Genomic DNA, 22,811 nt, shown 5'->3' with positions numbered 1-22,811 from the left:
TGATCATTGAAGGAGTGGTGGCACAGCCCTATAATCTAAGCAACTAAGGAGGATGAGGCAAGAGAATCACAAGTTCACAGCCATCTCAGGAACTTAGCAAGACCTTGACTCAAAATTTAAAAAGGATTGGGAATGTAGCTCACTGTTAGCACACTCTGGGTTTAATCTCTAGTACTGAAAGAAGGGGGGAAAGGTACAGTTAAAAGAACAAATTGGAGTGACTGGGTGAATGTCTGTGCCATGGACATTCTTAGAAAAGAGATCATGGGGAATAAGCTTAAGGTAGGATGAAAGAGACCATGTTCAGTTTGTGGTTGATTATGAGACATCCTATTGATGCCCAAGGGTGTGTGTGTGTGTGCTTGTGTGTGTGTGTGCGCGCGCGTGGGTGCATGTGTGCACAGATGTTCCTTAATTTATGATGGGGTTATGTCTTGATAAACCCATCATAAATTGAAAATACTGCAAGTGAAAAATGCATTTAACAAACTTAATATCTTAGCAACACAGTACACAGTTTTGGTGCAGGTAAGAGAAACAGAATAGACCAATCAAGTATCGTTTGTGGTTTTTGCCCCCCCCCCCAAATTTGTGATAGTTAAAAAATAATAATAACAAAAGTTATTTTAATCTAATTTTTCTCATTTGGCTTTTTATCCTGGATAATCCTTTGGAAACAAATGCCACACTGTCCTTTTCTCTAATATTGGCAATGGGACAGAAGTGAGAACTTCATATCTATCCTTAGAAAATGTCCAGGAGCACACCCTGTCCTACTCCTTTTCCCTCCAGCCCTCAGCAGAGGGGCCAGCACAGCAGAAAAGGGAGTTGTCCTACAATTAGACTCTACCCAAAGGTAACCAAGTTCTGTGCAAGAGCCCTTGGCCCCAGCACAAGAGTGTCACACAGCTCTCGGTAGTTCATGAACTTGCTAGAACCGACCACTGAAGTGGCAAAGAGGCCACAGGAGAGGTAAGTGAGGGGAGCTTTCCCCAGCATCAGGAGATGGGGGAGGTTCACAAACTGTGTGTTCACCCATTTTACATGCAACAGCTGCATCTGTCTTAGGAATTTACTTTTGCCATCACTTCTTGAACCTTGCTGTCCTCTACTTCCGGCACTCCTGCGGTGAAAAGAATACAATAGCCTATGCCATGAAGAGGGGAAGGTGCCTGAGCCAGGCCCAGGGTTTCTCCACCAGTGGTTCAAATCATTTGCATGAGAATGTCTTTGCAGTGCAAGAACATCTGGAGTGATGACCTTTAGTGAGCTCTCCACTGCTCCCCTAGTCCAAAAGACAGAAAAGAGGTAAGAAAGTCAGGGGTTTATTTGTTCATTCTCCACTACCAGGGGCTGATTTTTAAAAAAGTACACTGGGCTGGGGACATAGCTCCGTTGGTAGAGTGCTTGCCTTGCATGCATAAGGCCCTTGGTTCAATCCTCAGCACCACAAAAAAATAAATAAATAAAGTACATCATGAGGAGGGGCCTGATTTGAAATTTCAACTTTGCTGGCTATGAGTAGAGTTTTAATTTCCTGAGCCCCTTTTAGTATCAGCGTAGCAGAGCTCTTAGCCATTTTTATTACACCCCAGCTATGGCCTACACTGCTGGGATGGATCCCCACACCCTGCTGTTTGGATCAGGGCCATGGCAATCCCCTCCAATGCAAGACAGTGGTCTGGGCACCCAGATGGGGGAGGAGCACAAAGAAGCCCTGGTTCAGTGCAGGAATAGAGAGGGTTCCTCACACAATGAGTGTTGCAAAATCAGAGGTCAGCTGTGTCACTAGTATGTAAGGGTTCACACTAGCATTAGGGATTCTGTATTCAGGCAGTGTAGCAACTCAAGCTGGGGCACAGTGAGCTAAATCCAGAGCAACTCCGAATGGCTGGAAATTGTGTGCTCAATTCTGGATCCCTGCTTGGGTAACTGTTTCCTGAGAAGATGTTCACAGTCTTCCAAGGAAAATCAATGGTACAAAAGAAATTAAGAACCTCTGATTTAAGCAAGATTTATGATACTAGAAGTGGAAAGATACTCATGGCTTTCAAGCCTCACAACAACAGGCAGACATGAGCAGTAACTTGGAGGACTTACAGATGGAGGAGTCACTCTCACCCATGTCTCTCACCTGACTTCATCAACTGTGGGTCTTGATCAGACGCTGTTTTTAATTTCCAATGGTGAAATTGTGTTGAGAGCACAGCAGGCTATCATCACATTCCCACAGGGCAAGAACCACTGTGAACTTCAGCAATCAGCAATAGGCCCAGGGCCAGAAAACCTGGATTGGATCTGCCTGGGTCTTTGCAGTATGACCTAGGGCAAGTCACATGACCCCCTTAGGCTCCCACCCTCACAAATTAGCAATTGAACTTCTACTGCACTGAGTGAAGATCAACATTAAATAAAGTGAAAGTGCTCTGCTGTGTTAAGCTTAAGGCACAGTTTCTGCTTTTTCCTGTGCATCCTCCTTCTGAAAATAATTGCACGGGTATGTAGTTAAATGCTGAGGGGTAACCAGGCCTGACTTCCATTTTTTGTCTTTCTGCTTTTAGCTGACACACAAAAATGCCTACCAAAATATCCTGCAACAAAGCCATTAACCAAAGAGTTGTATCTAGTCCCAGAGACTGACCACATCAGTGAGAACCAGAACTACATTCATATTAAGTAAGGACAGAGCTTGGGTGGTGGGGTGTGAGACCGGACCACATATTCTGGTGCAAACAAGGATCCAACCTAACAGTCAGAAGCATTCTTCACACATCCTGTTTCGGTATGCAGGCCTGCCACCACCCCTGTTTTTGCACCTGGGGCTGTCACCCCCACCCAAACCAGTAGGAAAGCCAACTATCAAATATGGATATAAAAAAATGGAGACCCGGAGATGCTAAATCTTTTCCTTCCCAGAAGTGCAACTTGTTCTAGAGTCTTCCACTCTTGGCCCTGGTGGTGGAAGAGGCTGAGACCGAGAGAGGTGGCCACGTGGTCTTATACAGCACAAATGTCAACAGATAGAGTGAATTCCAAAGGTTAAATCATCAGGGGCTGAATATTCTGAACTTGGTTACTATGGTTTGAATAAGCCCCCACCCCCACCCCAAGGCCCATGTGCAATGGCTTGGTTCCTAGCTAATGGCACTTAGGAGGTAATGAAGACTTTGAGATTAATAGGAGGTGTTCAGGTGACTGGAGGTGTGCCCTTGGCAGCGATGGTGGAACCCCAGCCCTTTCCTCTTCCTCACCTTTGCTTCCTAATCAGTACAAAGTGAGCTCTGCTCCACTGTGCGCTCTTGTCATCATGTGCTGTTTTGCCACAGGCCCAAAAGCAATGGGGCCAATCAATCAATCACAGAATGAAGCCTCAAAAACTGTGAGCCAAAATAAACCTTTCCTCTTCATAAGTTGATTATCTCAGGTATTTTTTTACAGTAACAGAAATCTAACACTGGTCTTCTAGGCTTCTCTTTGACATATATAGCAGCCCCGTTTTATATGTGGCTTTCACATCACAGCCTAAGGCTTCAGATAGGTCCATTACCGTTCCAGTATACACTCCTTGGTAGAGTACAACATTTAAAAAAAAAGACTATTGCCTTTTTTTTCTTTAATATGCCAAGTCAACTGTTTGGACATAAATTACAAATTGCTTTTGCCCTCCTGAAAACAACATTGCACTAGGTTGAAGAATCTTAAATCACCACCATCAGTATCTATCAGGGCTCCTCTTGAGCATGTAATTCCTTAAGATTAAAATTGTCAAGGTAATTAGGAGTAGCACAAACAAATGTCTTTTTTTAATATTTATTTTTCAGTTGCAGTTTGACACAATACCTTTACTTTATTTATTTTTATGTGGTGCTGAGGATCAAACCCAGGGCCTCACATGCGCTAGGCAAGCACTCTACCCCTGAGCCACAACTCCAGCCCCCCAACAAATGTCTTTATAATCTCTTCCACTTCATTTATTATCCTCAAAAAAAGTTCACCTTGGATCCCTCAAATATTAAGAACACATTTATGAAATAAAACTTAACACCTCATGTTTCTTTTAGATATTATATTATACCAAGATCTCATGAAGACTACTTTCTAAAGCTGGAGATGTAACTCAATGGTAGAGCACCTGCCTAGCGTGTGTGAGGCCATTTGAATAAAATGGTCCATTTTATTCAACAGAAGCCACTGTTAGATAACTCTTTGGATTCAAGGAATACACTCAAGACCATGAATATATAATTCACTTCAGACTCCTCTTCTAGGACTTGATAGGAACTGGCTAAGGAGCAAGCTCTACATCAGTCACTGATCACTGAGGTAGAAATACACCCTACAGCATTAAGAAGAGAGATGAGGATGTGGACATGTATCATAAAAGCAACAAAAAACCTGAGAAAGTGATGTCCTCAGGTATTCTCCTGAAATAAAAGAAAGGATTATAGAGGCCATGTCCCCATACACCTAATTCAATTTTATCTCAGCCTTCAAATATGGGGATCAGATTAGCCTCACTTCTATGGTGGATACACTACCTCATCAGGTAGGGTTCTCTGATGATTAAAAATAGAGAAGAAACAAAAAGGGAAGGGAGGGGAGAGGAGGGAAGGGGAATGGAGAATTGCTTCTATCCAAAGATATCTCTGTATATGAAAGAGCAAATGAGTTAACACTAACACAATCCATAAAGAAGCCAGAGTGTGAGGGCAATGACAGGTCTCTTCAATGGGCAAACCATGGGGCTGGGTAGGCCTTTCCCAAGCTCCTTCTGGAGAGGGTCACTGATCAGATCTTGGCCAAACTTCTTTGACTCACAGGGGCAAGGGTTCATAGACTACCACAAAGCACTTCTGGGGACAGGAAGGAGGAGGGGGAGGGGGAGGAGGGGGGGAGGAGGGGGGAGGAGGAGGAGGAGGAGGAGGAAGAGGAGGAGGAGTAAGGCAGAAGATTAGTGAGGTGGAGGGGAGAAGAGGAGGAGGAGAAAGAAGAGGAGGAGAGAAAGAGGAAAAGGAAGGAGAGGGAAGACGAAGAGGAAGAATTAGAAATACTTTAACTTCAGAGAGAAAGGGATCATAGTAATCAACCCTGGCACTTCTAGGCATTACACAGCCTTTTTTCCAAGATGAGAAATTTCTTTTGGGGGCAAAGACTGCTATAGCTAGATGAACAGATTGGAACCAAGTAGATTGGCTTAGATTGGCTGTGCATGTTGCAGTGGCCATGCCATCTCTGTGTGGACCACGTGGCTAACACTGACAGGTGAAGAGTAACAGAGGTATTGAACTACAGTATTGGAGAGATGGAAAGTCAAGATGTAGCAAAGCTTATTAAAAAACACAGACCTTAAATGCAGAATGCATTTAACAGAATTATGCTATGTATATATTTAAATATACCATAGTGGGCTGGGGAATGTGGCTCAAGCGGTAGCGTGCTCACCTGGCGTGCGTGCAGCCCGGGTTCGATCCTCAGCACCACATACAAACAAAGATGTTGTGTCCACTGAAAACTATAAATATTAAAAAAAAAAAAATTCTCTCTTTCCCTCTCTCTCTCTCTCTCTAAAAATAAATAAATAAATAAATATACCATAGTGAATTCCACCTTTATGTATATCCATAAAGTACTAATTAAAAAAAATAAATGGATGGGGCTGGGACTGGGGCTCAGTGATAGAGCACTCGCCTCACACGTGTGAGACCCTGGGTTCAATCCTCAGTACCACATAAAAATAAATAAGTGAAATAAAGGTATTGTGTCCAACTACAAATAAAAAATAAATATTAAAAGAAAATAAATAGATGGATGGAAGGCAGGCCAGTGGGGGGGGGGGGTAAGGTGGGGAGGGGGGAAAAGGAAGCACTGGGAACTGCAATGGAGCAAATTAAATTCCACACACATATGATTATGTCAAAATAAAACCAACTATTACATATAATAATGCACTGATAAAACCATTTTTAAAACAAAACAAAACAGAGCTTTCCAGGGATGGTGGTACATGCCCCAAGCCCAGCTATTAAGGGGGGTGAAGTAGGAGAATCACAAAGTTTAAGCCTGGGCAACTTATGAGGTCCTGCTTCAAATAACAAAACAAAAAACCAGGGCTGGGGATATACAGTATACCTGGTTCAATCCCCACTGCCACACACACACAAAAAAAAATTACAGAGCTGCAGAAGCCCATTAAGTGAAGCCACTCTTTCCAGGATCAATATGAGCTGCACAAGGCCTACTTGCAGACCCATGAACCACCTTGCAAAACTAGCTGACTGATCTGCTCACTGATCCACTTGGCAACATGTCTGAACACATTCCAAGAGTGGAGGAGTCTGAAAGGCCTAGGGATTGAAACTAAGTCGTGGCCATCTCTGAGTTGTGTTGCCTTCACCCTCTGGATTCTGCTACCCACTCAGAGGAAAGAGTTACCAATGGCACTAGACTGGCCCACAGAAACACCATTTAAAATAAAATGTCAAGGCCTGGGTATGAAGCTCAGTGGTAAAGTACTTGCTCAACATGAATGAGGTTAGAGAATTTGATCCCCAGCACCATGGAAAGAAGAAAAAGAAAAAGACAAGACAGGACAAGCTTGCTGAAGAAGAGAAAACAAAAGTCCCTAGAGTATCCCGAGGACAAAAATAATAATTTCTTCAGGTGCTTGCCAAAGCATCGAGGTTTTTCTTTTTCTTTTCTTTCTTTCTTTCTTTCTTTTTTTTTTTTTTTAACAGTTTTTTAGTTGTCAATGAGACCTTTATTTTATATGCAGAGTCAAGAATCAAACCTAGGGCCTCAACACATGCTAGGCAAGTGCTCTACCACTGAACCACAACCCCAGAGCATCAAGGTTTTTCTACTCATTTCTAAGTGGAAACTAGTAATCTGGGGTTAACTCAGCATTAGAAACATACTGCTACTCTAGGCTGTTTCTCCAGGAGTCTCAATGGAACAACAACAGGTAGAAAAAGAAGAGGCAAATATGGTTCTTCTCTCACATCCAAAGAAGTCACAGGAGGCTGCTTTCTCATTTGCCTGGATCAGGAGAACTTCTACATTTTTCCTTTTCCTTTGAAAGGTTATTCCTCTGGGGCAGTACTCACTACCAGAACAATTCTCTTAACTTTCACTTTCACCTTGTGATCTTATATACCTCTCTAAGTGTTAAAAAGTTTCAGGGGAAGCTCTGTCTGAGAACAAAGGACATCTACCACACAGGACCCATCTCACTGTAAGTCTTCACCTGATGGCATTCCTGGTTGCAATCTTTGGACTTAAACACATGCTCCCTGTCTGTGCTATCTTTCCTCTCCCCGAGGAGTCTCAGAGCTTCACAGAATGTTAGAGAAAGTTCAGGTCCTAGACTGTGAGGGCCTCTGCTATCCAGCACTCTGTATTTGGTAGGGCTTAAGTGGTGTTAAATTCAAGACATAAGTTTACATAATGAGAATACAGGACACTGGGAAATGATCCTGTTCAACAGCATATTAGAAATCGGCATCATGCCCCACACGGAGGTGCATGGAAAGAGCACACCAAGCAGCAGAGGAACTGGAGGATGCTCACCCCCTAAATCCTATGGAAAGCCCATTCCCCAACTCTGAACAATATATAGAAACACAAGAGCCATCCTGAAGCACAGCGAATCCTGTGGAGGAGGCAATGTCTGAACAGCCCTCCATGGGAACTGTGTCTGAGTGTTCTTGGAAAAGAGCTGGGTGGGTTTTTCTCTTCCTAGAACTAGAAAAACAGTTGGCATGGGAAAAATTTCATAAAAGGTATAAACCAGAAACGATGAGACAAAATACAGCCATGGTGACCTTGGTCCTTTCTCTGGCTCCAAGAACCTGTCTTCCTCTGGAGTTGTACAGCAAATTTAAACATGAGGGCTCTTTTCAGAAACTCTCCAGGCCAACACAATGGGAATGAAGTGGGCGCTTCCAACCAGCTGTTATTTTTTCAGGTCTCCAAATCTCCAAATCTCTGCAACAACTTGCCAATCACTTACACTCTGTCCCAGCACTGTTCACACTTTCCTTAAAGGATACACAGTGTGGGTAAGGTATGCAGTTAGGGTAGACAGCAGGGGAGGCTACAGATCACAGTAAGAGAAAAGGGGGTGGTAAAGTAGGGTTACTTACTAGGTAGGGGGATGATAATCATCTTCAGGAACTCAGAACCCCATCCCTGTATCACCAGGAACACAGACGAGCAGGGAATTTACAACCTGAAACTATTCCAGGCTTCAACATTCTTTTTCATAATCTATGAGTTTGCTAACTACTTCCATCACTAGAAAAAGATTGTGTCCACAGGACTGGGGTGGTGGCTCAGTGGTAGAGTGCTTCTCTAGCATGTGTGAGGCATTGGGTTCGATTTTCTGCACCGCATTATCAGTAAAGGTCCATTGACAACTAAATGAATATTAAAAAAAAAAAAAAAAAAAAGACTGTGTGATAGTGGCTCTTGGAAGGTGCACTCTTCTCACAAAAGCAAGTTGTTTCTATTCCTATAGGAAAGGCAATTACTCTCACTTTACAGACACAGAGAACAACCCAAAGTGTATAATTAAATATTTAAAACAATTTTAGAACCTAGGCTCCTGACAAAGTAGGAACAACTGTTCAAATTCCATGTCCAGAATTTTAGCAGGTTTGCAACAGAGTGGGTTCTGTTTCTAAAACACACACACACACACAACTAGCTGCCTTCATTCATTCATGTAGGGCCAGGTACTGGAAACAGAAGCATTAATAAGACACTTTCTTAAGTTCATCATCTACTTGGGGATGTAATCAGATAGCTGCAACAGCTGAAGCAGCAGTACCATCATTTTTTGTGGCACTGGGGACTGAACCCAGGAGCATTTCACCATTGAGTTGCATCCCCTGCCCTTTTCATTTTTGTATTTTGAGACAGGGTCTTGCTAACTTGCTGAGGCTGGCCTCAAATTAGAGATCCTCTTGCCTCAATCTCCCAAATTGCTGGAATTACAGGAGTGTGCTAGTGTGCCCAGTATTACATCATTTGTTTTAACAAGGCATATTGTGAGAAATGTTAAGCAAGGAAACTGTAATTGATAAGTTCTGATAATTGATAAGACTGTAATTGATGATTTCCAGTAGTGCCTGTTATGAAATGAAAGAGGGGAAGAACAATTCAAGCACTCATTATCTTCCTGGCTCTCCGATCCTGGACCTATTACAGATCCTGAAAAGTGGCATTATCTCAGAACTAGTAGTGTGATTACAGTCAGCATCTATGCATCAGTACTGAACTTCTCTTTATTGTGGACGGGTAAACTATAGCTACCCAAATTTTGGCTGTCCAATATTTTGAGGGCAGGTGTCATGCCCCATATTTCTTTAATCTCTAAAGCATTTAAACTATGTTACAGCCAGACATGGTGGCGCACACCTGTAATCCCAAGCAGCTCGGGAGGCTGAGGCAGGAGGATCACGAGTTCAAAGCTAGCCTCAGCAATTTAGTGAGGCCTAAGCAATTCAGTGAGACCCCATCTCTAAATAAAATACAAATAGGGCTGGGGATGTGGCTCAGTGGTTAAGCACCCTGTATTCAATCCCTGGTACAAAAAAAAGAGAGACTACCTTAGGCACTTAGGCACAAAGGAGACACTAAAAGCATACTGTCTTCCAGGAAAGGGAAAAGCAGTTGAGAAGCATTCTGTAAAACACAGTACTGCCCTACGTGATCACATTACTGATCCACTGTACGAGCCACCTGACACTAAGGGTTAGGGGTGGGGGCTATTCACTGAAGGGCCACAGAAGATAGCATAAGGTGGGTAAATAGTTTGGTAGGAAGCTGCAGTAAACAAGATTATTGGCTGATGTTTAGAATAGAAATAGACTTCTGACTGCTAACATTACCATGATACAAATCAAACACCATCCTTACTTGCCTTAAAAGCCTTCAATGACTTCTCATTGTACTTAAAATTGAGTGTGCCTCCTCCATGCACTGACAGACCATGGTGAATGGACCTGCACCTTGCCCATCTGCACTAGCTCCCCTTCCCTTACACACCTTGATGCCCTAGCCACACTGGCTTCCTTGTTCTTCCTTCAAACACACCAAGCTCTTGCCTGTACCAGGCCCTTACATTTACTTTTCCTTCTATCTGAACCCTGCTTTCTGAATGGTTGACTCCAACTCATTCTACAGATCTCAACTCTAATATTTTCTCTTTAGGGAAGCCTTTCTTGGCCATCTTATCTATAAAGTCACCACCGCTTTATTCCTATTACCTGCTAATACATCCACACTAGTTAGTTTATGTCATAGTACTTATTAGATTCTAAAATTATCTTATTTACTTGTCTCCTTTTATTTATTTATTTTTGGTACTGCGGATTCAATCTAGGGGCACTTCACCACTGAGCTATATTTCCAGATCTTTTATTTTATTATTTTGAGACAGAGTCTACATTGCTTACGGTCTCACAAAGTTGCCCAGGCTGTCCTCCTGCCTCAGCCTTCCAAGTTATTAGAATTATAGGTGTACATCACCACACTTGGCTACCTGTCTCCTTTTTAATTATCAGTCTTGCCCTTCTAAATATAAATCTCCTGAGAGTAGGAGTAGATTTATCTTGCTCTATTAATTGACACGTATTAATACTATGAGTGAATGAGCAAATGAGAGATAGGAACCCACAGTGGCAATAGGTCAGTAGGCACTGAGTTAAGGTGGAAAATACCAGTTGTCCCATGATGAAGCCAGAAGTTGCTGCATGATTTCTTGTTTTAGTACTAGAGATTATACCCAGGGGTGCTGTCACTAAACCACATCCACAGCTCTTTTTTATTCTGAGGCAGGGTCCCCCTAAATTGCTGAGGCTAGCCTCAAACTTGTGATCCTCCTGCCTCAGTCTCCGAGCTGCCACGATTACAAGCACATTTCCAGGAGTACAGGCATATGATACTCTGCCTGGTGACTTTTATTTTATTTATTTATTTACTTCATTAGTATGAATACAAGTGATGATGGCACACACACAGAAAAAGAGAGAGCCTATGCTCTGCGATAAGTTAGAAAGAAATATCAAAAGAGCAAAATTCTAGCTGGACCCAGTGGTTTATGCCTATAATCCCAGCAGCTCTAGGAGGCTGAGGCAGGAGGATCTCAAGTTCAAAACCAGCCTCAGCAATGGCAAGGCACTAAGCAACTCAGCGCAATCCTGTCTCTAAATAATATACAAAATAGGGCTGGGGATGTGGCTCCATGCGCAAGTGCCCCTGAGTTAATCCCCAGTACAAAAAAAAAAAAAAAAGAGCAAAATCCTGCTGGCTTCAGCTTTTACAGTTTATGATGCTACTGTTATTCAAAGTGGATTTTCTCACTTTTGATAGATTCCAAGGTTTAGTTTCCTTTCTCTCCCATGGTGAAATTTGCACTGGGCCATCACCATGACAGTCCACCCATGACTTCACTTAGGCATGCTCAACACCCATCTCAGCCACAGGGTACTTGAGGACCTTGCTCTAAATACCTATTGAGAACAAGTAGGACAGAAGTTTCTTATCCTAACAACCTGAACACAAAGACAAACCATATGCAAGAAGTGGGTTCTTCCTCACAATACCTCAGTGTAAAGTCTCCTCCTTTGGTAATGGTAAATGTAAGAGCATAGAAACCTTCCGAAAAGTGTGATTCAAAAGCAAAGAAAGATTCACTGGCACCCTTTATGCATAATGCAGTTTGCTTCACGGAACTTCATCAATTAGGACAGTTATTTTAACTTTTTAGTGACTGAGAATCCTTGGACTTGGAAAAGCATGAGGAAAAAAAGAGAGGGAAAAAACCCTACCATCCTTGTTTTATGTTAGATGCTTTCAGAGGCATATTGGGTTCACACAATCACGTTAAAGCAACAATCATAGCTGAGAGAGGGGCACTTACGTGGCATGATCCCTTGGCTCACGAGTTCTTCCCGGGTCCGGCGCTGCTGGAGCTTCAACTGCAGCACTGCAGGGCAGCAAAGAGAGAGGACAGATGAAGGGTCAGTCGGGTACTCCACCTCAAAAGACACATTTTCAAATGCAAAAAAGTCTAAAAACAAAAGGTTGTAGCGTGAAAGATTCCCTTGAATTGTAACTGTGTAATTGCAGAAGTGGCCTGATACAGCAGGGTTTCCGTATTCTGCTGTGGGTGGCAAGAGGAAGTTGCGAAGTGTCTTGCAGGGCGATAACAATCCACAAAGTACCAGAGACTTGCCTCTTGTTAAAACCTTCTACAATACTGGGTCCTCCTTCTAAGACTGAAAAACACCAATTCTGAATTCACAGAAAATATCATCATGAGGACCAACCAGCACCCAGCAAACAGAAAGATTTCCAGGTGCATGCACTTCCTTATTGAATATTTTTTTAAATACTTTTTTTTTAGTCGCAGTTGGACACAATACCTTTATTTATTTATTTGTTTGTTTGTTTTTATGTGATGCTGAGGATCAAACCCAGTGCCTCGCATGTGCTAGGTGAGCATTTTACCACTGATCCCAACCCCAGCCCCTCCTTATTGAATGTTTACAACATGTGTATGGTGAGTGATGCAGTTGCTCGGAGAGCAGAAGATACTGGTTATTAAATTCTTCTCTTTTGTATCCAAAAATCAGAGATATTTTCACCAAGCCTTGCATTCCTCTAGAACAGAAGATAGTGTGCCATTAATATACCTCTTTTCTTTCTCTTCCTCTTGACTCAGGGCCTTTTTCTGTTGGGGTGAAATAACCAAGCTAGATGACTCAAAGCACATCCGGCTAGCAGACTGAGAGGTGTTTCTCCTATTTCTACTTGGGCAACACCACCTAACGAAACAACTTAATAGGGATTTTTATTAAGTAAAAGAAGTCAATTATTTCTACTGCAAAAGTTAATGGAACCTAAAGGGAGGTTTAGGTTCCAGACATTACACAAGACAAAGGCAAATCTGTTGTTCCATGACTGAGAAAATGTGCAAAGAGGGGGTAAGAGGATCCCACAGGCCAAAGGAAGTCCCCTTACATGATAGGCCTTCAATTATAGGGGCCCTGCAAGCACAGCTGAAAGGAATCTGCATCTACTGGAAATCACAGGGTCCTAACATTGGCCTTTTCCACAGAGCACTTTTAGGGAGGCCTCCAAGAATGAGAGAACCATAACTAGGCTCCTGCCTACATCCCAAATGCAGTACATTCAAAGTAGAACTTCTTTCTCCCAAAAACCTAACCCACGGCCCATCCTTCTCACCTCTTTAGGAATCATTACCCTTCCCAGTACTGATTTCAATGTCTGAGCAACTCTGACCTCCACCACCTCGCACTCCTCTTACCAAATTTATCCCAACACTCTTTCCCTTGCTGCAGTAGCTCAAGGGCTCTGTCCTCACTTTAGCCACATCTCCCATTCTACAGCATCCCAACCAGGACTATCCAGCTCCTCTTCCTCAAGCACCATGAACCTTCTGCTGCTTCTTTTATTCACTTCACGAGGGAATGCCCACTGCCTTCACCTAGCCTTCCCAGTTCACTCCGCACATGCAGAATTACTCTGGGCCTTCTGTGACTACTTTTAACTGTGATGAAAACTACAAAGTTCTGATTTTTAGTTTTCTTGTCCTTAAAATGGGGACAGTAATGGTACCATCCTCACAGGACTCCTCCCCTGCTCCCTACACCCCTTCCCCCCAGGACACTGCACAAGCCAGGCCAGTGTTCTACCACTGAGCGCAAAATATGAAAAAGTATTTTGCCTTATGTAATAGTTACCCCTAATCATCTCTCCTAATAGCTTATAAATTCCTAGAGGGCAAGAAATGTATCCTATTAATAGATGTCCCCCAGCACCTCAAATAAGGTTGCATCTAATAATTGCTTCTTAAATTAAACTAGATCTCAAAATGATGATATGTACAAAGAAATCTTAGCAAGAGGTTATTATTATTTTATAAATTAATATAGCCCCAGACTAACCCATGTGTTTTAAACCACTTTTCTTATAACATCCCTATGGAGATGGGCAGTTTTGTTTATTTATTTATTTTTTTGCAATATTTTATTTATTCTATTAACAGTGAATATTTAAAACATTTACAACATTAATTATGTTGTTCTTAAGAGAAGAACAACTTTCACCTTTTTTTTTACATTTCTATAATAAAAGAAAATAAATAATTATGGTCAAAATTATTCTGTCAAAAACTTATCATGCTTAATGTTAGTATCTTTACATGCAACTCAGTTTTTGGTGTAAAGTTCTTTGGCTGCAAGAAAGAACATTTGATTTACTTCACTAATAGGAGTATTTCTTAATGCTGCGATGGCCTCTTCTTGGTAATTCTTCTGTTGATTTTTAGCATAGTTATCTGTGATTGTATGAATGGAGTTGATTGGAGAAGTACTCATCATGTTAAGGAGGTGGACAGGAATGCAACTGCCCAATATTTTTGAGGCTAGTAGGTTAAGCCTGAGGAGTTTAGCCAAGATTCAGGAATAAAAGCCCACATAAGATAAAGGACAAAGCCAAAATGGGGAGGCTAGGATTGTGGCTCTGCAGTAGAGCCCACCTAGCACGTGAAAGGCACTGGGTTCAATCCTCAGCACCACATAAAAAAATAAATAGGGGCTGGGATTGTGGCTCAGGGGTAGAGTGCTTGCCTGGCATGTCTGAGGCCCTGGGTTCGATCCACATAAAAATAAATAAAGGTACTGTGTCCATCTACAACCAAAACATAAATATTTAAAAAAAAAAGACAAGGCCATCTGACTTTTAAAAATAAATAAATAAAGAGATAGATAGATGAAATAAAGGTATTGTGTCCGACTACAACTAAAAAAATATTTTTAAAAAAGCCAAAATGGGAGCTTAAGAACAAAATCTCTCTTTCTGGTAATGGTGACAGTGAATTTTCCACCATTTTCCCTGTGGCTTTGGACAATCTCAGCACCCACTTCTCTGCACAAACATGGACTGGGAAGCTGTACTGGGGGAGGAAGAGCAGGCATTGTTAATCCCATCCTACAGGAAAGGAAAATGAGGCCCAGAGTGATTAAGTAATTGACCTAAGCTTATTCACTATTAAGAGTAGAATAGGATTTGAGCCCAAACATCCTGATTCCAGAATCAGAACTCCTCACTTGGCTTTTCCAGGATCTTCTGAAAGCCCATTCTGCTAACATAACAGATCTGGAACAGGAGGACAAAGGGGGTGACTGAGGAAAATGGGTGGTTCAAACCAGGATCATAGGAGTTCAGGTGATCAACTTTAGTCAAAAAAATTTAAATTAATCTAGGAATTTTATTTCAAAATAAATTATAACCACAGATCAGCAACAATAATTCTAGTAATAAAATACAAACAATAGTAGGAGTAAATGAATGTGTTACTGTGTATGAGGCTTTGTGTTAAATGACTGACATGCTTTTAAGTTATTTAATTTTAAAGAGGAGGGGAAGACTGAAGGGAGAGCTCAGTGGTAGAGCTCTTGCCAGCATGTGTCCTGGGTTCCATCCTCAGCCCTGGACTGAAGGTTTGTGGGGAGCGAGGAGAGGAGCCTGTGAGGATAATATGATTACCATCTCCCTTTTATGGACGAGCAAACTAAAAATCAGACCTTTAAAGTTTTGCCTCACCAGTTTTGCCTCACGAGGCCGAGGCAGGAGGACTGTGAGTTCAAAGCCTCAGCAATGGTGAAGCACTAAGCAACTCAGTGATGCCCTGTCTCAAGTGAAATACAACAAAGGGCTGGGGATGTGGCTCAATGGTTGAGTGCCCCTGAGTTCAATCCCTGGTAACACCCCCCCCCAATAAATAAATAAATAAACTAATAAATTTTGTCTCATATCACAAAGGTCAAAAGTGCTGGAATGGGATTTATATCCAAGTATAGATGTCATTAAAGTTGAGACTTAATCATATGTAGTGTGCTTTGTAGGAAAGAAAAGGGGAAGCCAACCAGGATAAAGGGAGAGGGATAAGAGGACTACAATCTATCATCTTTTATAATGTTTGTAAGGCCTGGCTTAAGGTAAGCTATTAGAAAATGGTTAAAAATAATAAATTAGCCAGGCATGATGGCTCATGCCTGTTATCCCAGTGTTTGGGAGGCTAAAGCAGGAGGATCTCAAGTTCAAGGCCAGCCTCAGCAACTTAGTGAGGCCCTAAGCAACTAGTGAGACCCTGTCTCAAAAAATAAATAAATAAAAAGGGCTGGACATGTAGCTCAGTGGTTAAGCACTCCTGGGTTCAATTCCTGGTGCAAAAAATAATAATTTGATTTCATGCAAATAATCCAATTCAATAAGCCTGAACAATAATTTATGAAAGCAATGGTTAGTACCTGAGAATAATTTTGAAAAATCAGTTGTCTTCCTAAGTAAATCATATATAGACAGGATCGTGAGGGCTACTGTGCAAACTTCTTGACTGAAAAACCTCTGACCTCATGAAAGTAATGAAGCCTATAAAAACTAACATTTGTTTAATAAAATTTTCATCTCTAAAACTACAAAATTAAAGTCCATTTACCTGAAAATTCCATATGTCTCCCCTAAAAGTTAACTGCCAAGTCTGCACTCATCTAAAATCTGACCAAGTTTCCCATTCAAAAAAGAGTGCTTACTCTGGGTCAGTATTATCTTGAGTACTACTACACTTGACTGTAGGTATATACCATCTTAAACATTGCACCACCACCCCCTGCTAGCTCTAACAATGTACTTAAGGACATGAAAAAGGCAAAAGCAGTGAACTCTGGATTATGGAAGTCAACCTACACTTCACTGATTTATCTTCCAGGCTGTGTAGATTTCCAATGATCCTTCTAAGACTTTTATCTACAAAGAAACAGCATTTATGCAAATATTCCTTTTCCTTAATTATCTTACTTCCTCTTAATTCTAAACACTCTTGATAAAATGCCTTTACACGTTCAGGTCTTACGAATTTTGGAAGAAATAATAACTTCTTTTCAATAAATTGTGAAAGTGACATGAGCCATGTGTACTGTGCTCACTGCAGAAGTCAACCCCAATCAGGAGTATATTTCAGTGACCATGAACTTAATGCTCATCCATCCTCACCAAGAAATATCTGAAACCACTTAAGGTTTTTTCACAGACAATGCTAGTCCCAGGAGATAGAAGGCAGTAAGGATTTGACATAATCTATTTCACTGTACAAGAGTCTTCACCACTCCCCAAGTCAATGAAAACTGAACAAAAACAACTACTTGTGCACAAGCCTGAGTCTTTATACCATCACTGTTATTGAATTCCACAAATTTAATATATCATCTGTTTCTAAATGAGTCTCTGTGAACAGCCTATATATAGATGAACAGATGCCTTTAGAGTTGATGGATGGTGAAGTCCACTAAGCTGCCTGCCAGAAAAGACTTGGAAGAACAAGAAGCCATAAAGTGGGACACTTCAGGTTTTCCATGCCCCATGAAGATAATCAAGTTTTTCACTGGCCTACAATAATGGCAGCAATTGCTATTTGAATAATTGACTACTTGGAAAATCAAAGTATAATACATATCTAAAGTAGTAATTGTTAAAAATAACTTCAGATAGTACTTTCTTATTCTAAATTCTGGCCCTATAAATTCCCAAAGTTGGTTCTACTAATAATCGACATATTTTTCTCCTAACTTTTAGACACCAGTCCCCCAAAAATAAGAAAATCCAAGTCAGCAATAGACACAACTACTTCCAGCTTCAAAATAAAAATTGTGTTTTACTGGGAAGATCAGAGAAGGAACAGGCTGAGGTTTAGCCTTAATTGGAGCTAAACATGCTGACAGAATGTTCATCTCTGTAGCAGTGAATCACACCGATTCTACTGATGTATTTTACACTTTGGTTGATTCTATATGCCTGAAAAATCAGTTAGTGGCATTCAAATTGTAAAAACATATCTATCACCTGTCACTCAGAACCCCAAGGTTATTCAGACTAGTTTCATTCTTAGGTTATTCTGCTGGGTTACTTTCCAGCATGGCTACATACATAGGGATTGAAAGTTGGGAGGGGTAGAGTAGAGTGTTCCCCATTCATTGTGTCAGACTGTGCCAGGTTCTAGATACACCTGTTGCCTCTATTCACATAAAGCTTTCAGTTCAGTGGGAAAACAGACATTGAAGGGTGACAACAATTACAAGTTGTGGATAAAGTATATGATTGGGCTGGGATCATGGCTCAGTGGCAGAGTCCTTCCATAGCATGTGTGCGGCACTGGGTTCAATTCTCAGCACTACATATAAATAAATAAAATAAAGTCGTTCAACAACTAAAATAATTTTTTTTAAAAAAAAAAAAAAAAAGAATGAAGTATGAGAGAGGTCGAATCCTAGAATCCAGTTTTTCTCCTTTCATGTTTTGTGATGACTAAGTCTTCACAGTTCCTTTTTGCTGTTAAACAGTCAACTATTTAAGATACTAAAACTCTTTGGAGAATATAGACTATGGGAGAAACCACAGTGAGGAATTACAGCTCACAGTGCCACTTATTCCCTGTACTCTCAGATGCTTGACTGCTCTGGGTTCCTGTACCAGAGGATCCACAGGTCTACTTGCCTTATATGCAGGCCGTATTCAATTTTTCCATAGTTCTTTATTCAAAGTTTCTCTTTTCTTCAGTATTCATTCAAGGAATAAGAGGGTCTGCTACATGCCAGACAGATATAGTTCTTGTCTTTAGTTAATTTAATTTCAGGAGGAAACAAACATCAAATAAGTACACATACTAACTAAGTAGTTAGAATATTCTCATGGTTTAATTCATGCACTCAAACATCATTTTGTTGTTGTTGTTGTTTGTTTGTTTGTTTGTTTTCAGGGCTAGGGACCAAACTCAGGGTCCTGAATGTGTTAGGCAAGCATTTTGCCACTGAGCTAAATCCCCAAACCCTCAAATATTTTTCATATTGTCAAAAGGGCTGAGTGTGTTAGGGATGTATATTTGAAGAAAACATAGTTTTCACTCTCACAGAACTCAGGTCTAAGGGGAAAAAAAGGGTTCAAAATGAATTGCAATATTATAAAGAAGATGTCTATAATAAACACTTTCACTCAAAAAGACAAAGAAAAACACAACTTTGACTAGCACACACACCAAAAAATGGATTTGCTTTGCGACTAAGGGTTACTGGCAAATTTAAGTCTTATCTGGTATGTGTGCATATATACTAAAAAGAAATAGTTTCTTGAGAAAAAAAAAACATTTATATATCTTTTAGGTATTTTGAGAGCACAAAGGTGATACTACCCAATGGTGAATATCAGAAAGAAAAATAGGATCCTTCCTATATGGGGTAGGATGAGTGAACACACAAGCTGGGATTTAAAAATATTTTATACTCATGCTCAGTTTGTGCTGAAGTTTTAAGTAGTTTTGTGATATCCCCAAAAAGTAATTCTCCTCTAGGCCCCTACTTATTGTACATGCCCTGCTATGTTTGAATGTGTCCCCCCAAAAGCTCATGTGTTGGAAATTTAAGCCCCAAATTCATACGTTAATGGTGACTGATGGTGGGGCTATTTGGGAAGTCATTAGGATTAGACAAGGTCATGAGGTTGGGTCCCCATGAAGGAATTAGTGGCTCTATAAGAGGAAGAAAAAAACCCACGCTAGCACACTTGCTCTTTCTCGCTATGTTAAGACATGGCAAGAAGGCCCTCACCACATACTGGCACCATGCTGTTGTGCTTCCCAGCTTCCAGAATCATGAGCCAAATTAACTCTGATTCTCTATAAATTACCTAGTTTATGGCATTTTGTTACAGCACCAGATAATGTGCTAAGACACTCTTAAAAAATCTTTTCTTGGGCTGGGGTTGTGGCTCAATGGTAAAGCGCTCACCTAGCATGTGCAAAGCCCTGGGTTTGATCCTCAGCACCACATATAAATGAATGAATGAATGAATGAATGTATTGTGTCCAGCTACAATTAAAAAATTATATACATATGTGTGTGTATAAAATCTTTCCTGATATATCCTAGCAAGATATAAAAGGAAATAGATATTTCTGTGTTCCTTTACTCAGTTCTATTGCAAATTTTGCTCTTTAGATCCCCTGTCCTACAGTATCCCACTGAACTGGTTTACATTCTTACTTCCCTAATCCACATTTCAGATTTCTGGACTAGAATGCTCAACCTATAAAGTTCAGGAATATTTCAAAATTAAAATAAAAAAGAATCAAAGATATAACATACTTCTTCTAGTCCCAACCATTTCAGATAAAGGATATTCAACCTATATATGATTTTTTTAAGCTTTCTAAACACAAAGTTATTCTAGTCCTTTTCATGATTAATTTTCTTCCTTCAGCTTGGGAAACCAGCCTGACTGGGTTGGCACAGTACTCACTAAACCACATATTTCTGGCTTGTTTTTAAATATAATAACAGCACTTAAAGGCCCTGTGTATTCTATGATTAGCCCTATTCTCAACCAGAAAAGGTTTACTTTCAATTCAAACATGACTTCTGGGGAAAGGGGCAAGCACTGCATACTGGGTTGGGTATTTGGATATTTTAAAAGTTCCAAGTGAATGTAATACACTTACAAAATTGTCCTTTAAGAGGAAACCAAAGGACATCAAATAAAGAATCAGAAGACATGGATTCTAGTCCTCTGCTGTTACCTAATCAAGTCACTTAATTTCTTTTACCCTCTGGGCTGAGGATGTGGCTCAAGCGGTAGCGCGCTCGCCTGGCATGCGAGTGGCCCAGGTTCGATCCTCAGCACCACATACAAAGATGTTGTGTCCGCCAATAACTAAAAAAATAAATAAATATTTTTTTAAAATTTCTTTTACCCTCAATTTTCTCAATACAATACAACTTTGAAAACTGATCCCTGCCCACTGAAATGCAAAAAAAAAAAACAAAAAACAAAAAAAAAACCCCCACAATGTTCATGAAAAGTGCTTTGTAAAAATATAAGATTAGAAATGTTTCATTGAGACTTTAACATCAGAGAGATTTTCTCCAAAGCAGGAGTAAAAGAGCTGCTAGTCATCTGGTACCATGCCTCCAAGGAAGTAACTTTATTCTGCAAAGCAAAAGGGCCTTCCTTATATCAAAACGTGTGTGTGTGTGTGTGTGTGTGTGTGTGTATGTATGTGTGTGTTGCTGGGGATTAAACCCAGGGCCTTTTGCATAAGAGACAAGCACTCTACCAACTGAATTATATCCCCAGCCTCTTAAAACATCCTAATTTAAAATCACATCCCAAGTTGTTCTTGGTGGAGCAGGAGGAAAAAAAGAGGGGGAAAGAGAAAGGAAAAGGACACTGTTATTCTTTGGAAGGCAGCTGAGAACACATAGGGAAGCTCTCTGTTCTCAGATTCTAGGCACCTGGTAAATCTAAAAAGCAAAGCCCAGAGAAGGGTAGAAGAATCAGCACTGTTCACTGTTGAAATTGAATATACAGTGTGTGCTCTAAGCATGCTTCTAAAATTCTAAGCTATCAATACAGACGTAGTGGTTAAAGGACCAAGAAAAGTCTATTTATCTTTTGCCAGAGAAAGGAGGAGCTGCTGAATTTCAGATCCAAAGTTAAGACAAAAAGGAGATGTGGCTTAGTGGCTAAGGACCACTGGGTTCAATCCCCAATACCAAAAAAATTAAAATTTAAATTTAAAAATAATAAAAATCATATGCCTAACTGCAATGGGATTTCTTGGACTGGATCATTAAAGAGAAAAGGGGCAGTAGTGGGGAAAATGAATAAAGTCCAAATAAAGTTTGGAGTTTACTTAATATTAACGTGCCAATGTTAATCTCTTAGTTTTGACAGATGTACCATAGTTATATAAGATGCTACCATTAGAGACAAGTGGGTGAAGTGTCACAAATCACTTTGTAATTTGAATTTATTAGAAGGCCCATTATTATTTGGGAACTCCCTGCACCATTGTGTAAAACTAAAATTATTCTAAAATAAAAAGCTTACTTTAAAATCCATGGATTTAACACTTCTTTCAGAAAGACTTATGAATCAATTACTAAAACATTTCAAGGTATAAGTTTTCAAACTGAAATGCTGCCACCTCTTGGACAGAAAGAAATTTCTGATTCCATAAGTGATCAATGATGAAGAACAAATAATAATGGGCCTTCTAATAAATTCAAATTACAAAGTGATTTGTGACATAAGCCAGTAACAACTATATACAATGTAACATAAAGACAACATTATAGAAGAATCTCTAAGTTTGTTTAAAAACCACTTATTGTGTCCAGGACCAGATGGATTCACAGACGAGTTCTACAAGACCTTTAAAGAACTAATACCAGAACTCTTCAATTTATTTCAGGAAATAGAAAAAGAGGGAGTGCTTCCAAACTCATTCTGTCAGGCCAGTATCACCCTGATTCCAAAGCCAGGCAAAGACACATCAAAGAAAGAAAACTTCAGACCAATATCTCTAATGAATGTAGATGCAAAAATTCTCAATAAAATTCTGGCAAATCAAATACAAAAACATATCAAAAAGATAGTGCACCACAATCAAGTGAGGTTCATCCGAAGGATTCAAGGTTGTTTCAACATACAAAAATCAATAAATGTAATTCATCATATCAACAGACTTAAAGATAAGAACTATATGATCATCTCAATTGATGCAGAAAAAGCATTCGACAAAATATAGCACCCCTGTATCTGAACACTTTCTAGTGTTCAAAACACTAGAAAAACTACAGAAAACAGGAATATATCTCAACACTGTAAAAGCTATCCATGCTAAGCCCCAGGCCAACATCATTCTAAATAGAGAAAAATTGAAAACATTCCCT

General features: G+C 40.3%; 2 protein-coding genes across 3 annotated transcripts in view; both read right to left on the bottom strand.

Moving 5' to 3' along the window:
* Window positions 1–22,811, bottom strand: part of Mrtfa (myocardin related transcription factor A) — a 138,384-nt gene that overhangs the window by 29,012 nt on the left and 86,561 nt on the right. For both annotated transcript variants that reach the window (XM_027927488.2, XM_027927543.2), the window contains one exon: window positions 11,924–11,989. In XM_027927488.2, coding sequence (XP_027783289.2) covers window positions 11,924–11,989 — 66 coding nt within the window. The remainder of the gene's footprint in view (window positions 1–11,923; window positions 11,990–22,811) is intronic.
* LOC114088194 (phosphatidylinositol N-acetylglucosaminyltransferase subunit P-like) lies at window positions 14,238–19,701 on the bottom strand. The gene is given in 3 exon segments (XM_027929783.2): window positions 14,238–14,428; window positions 14,431–14,536; window positions 19,693–19,701. Coding segments are annotated over 3 exon segments (306 nt in total).

This window comes from Marmota flaviventris, chromosome 3 (genome assembly GCF_047511675.1).
Source record: "Marmota flaviventris isolate mMarFla1 chromosome 3, mMarFla1.hap1, whole genome shotgun sequence".
NCBI classification, from domain to species: domain Eukaryota; kingdom Metazoa; phylum Chordata; class Mammalia; order Rodentia; family Sciuridae; genus Marmota; species Marmota flaviventris.
Note: the sequence above shows the minus strand (reverse complement) of the source record. Positions and strands in the feature narration are given on the sequence as shown.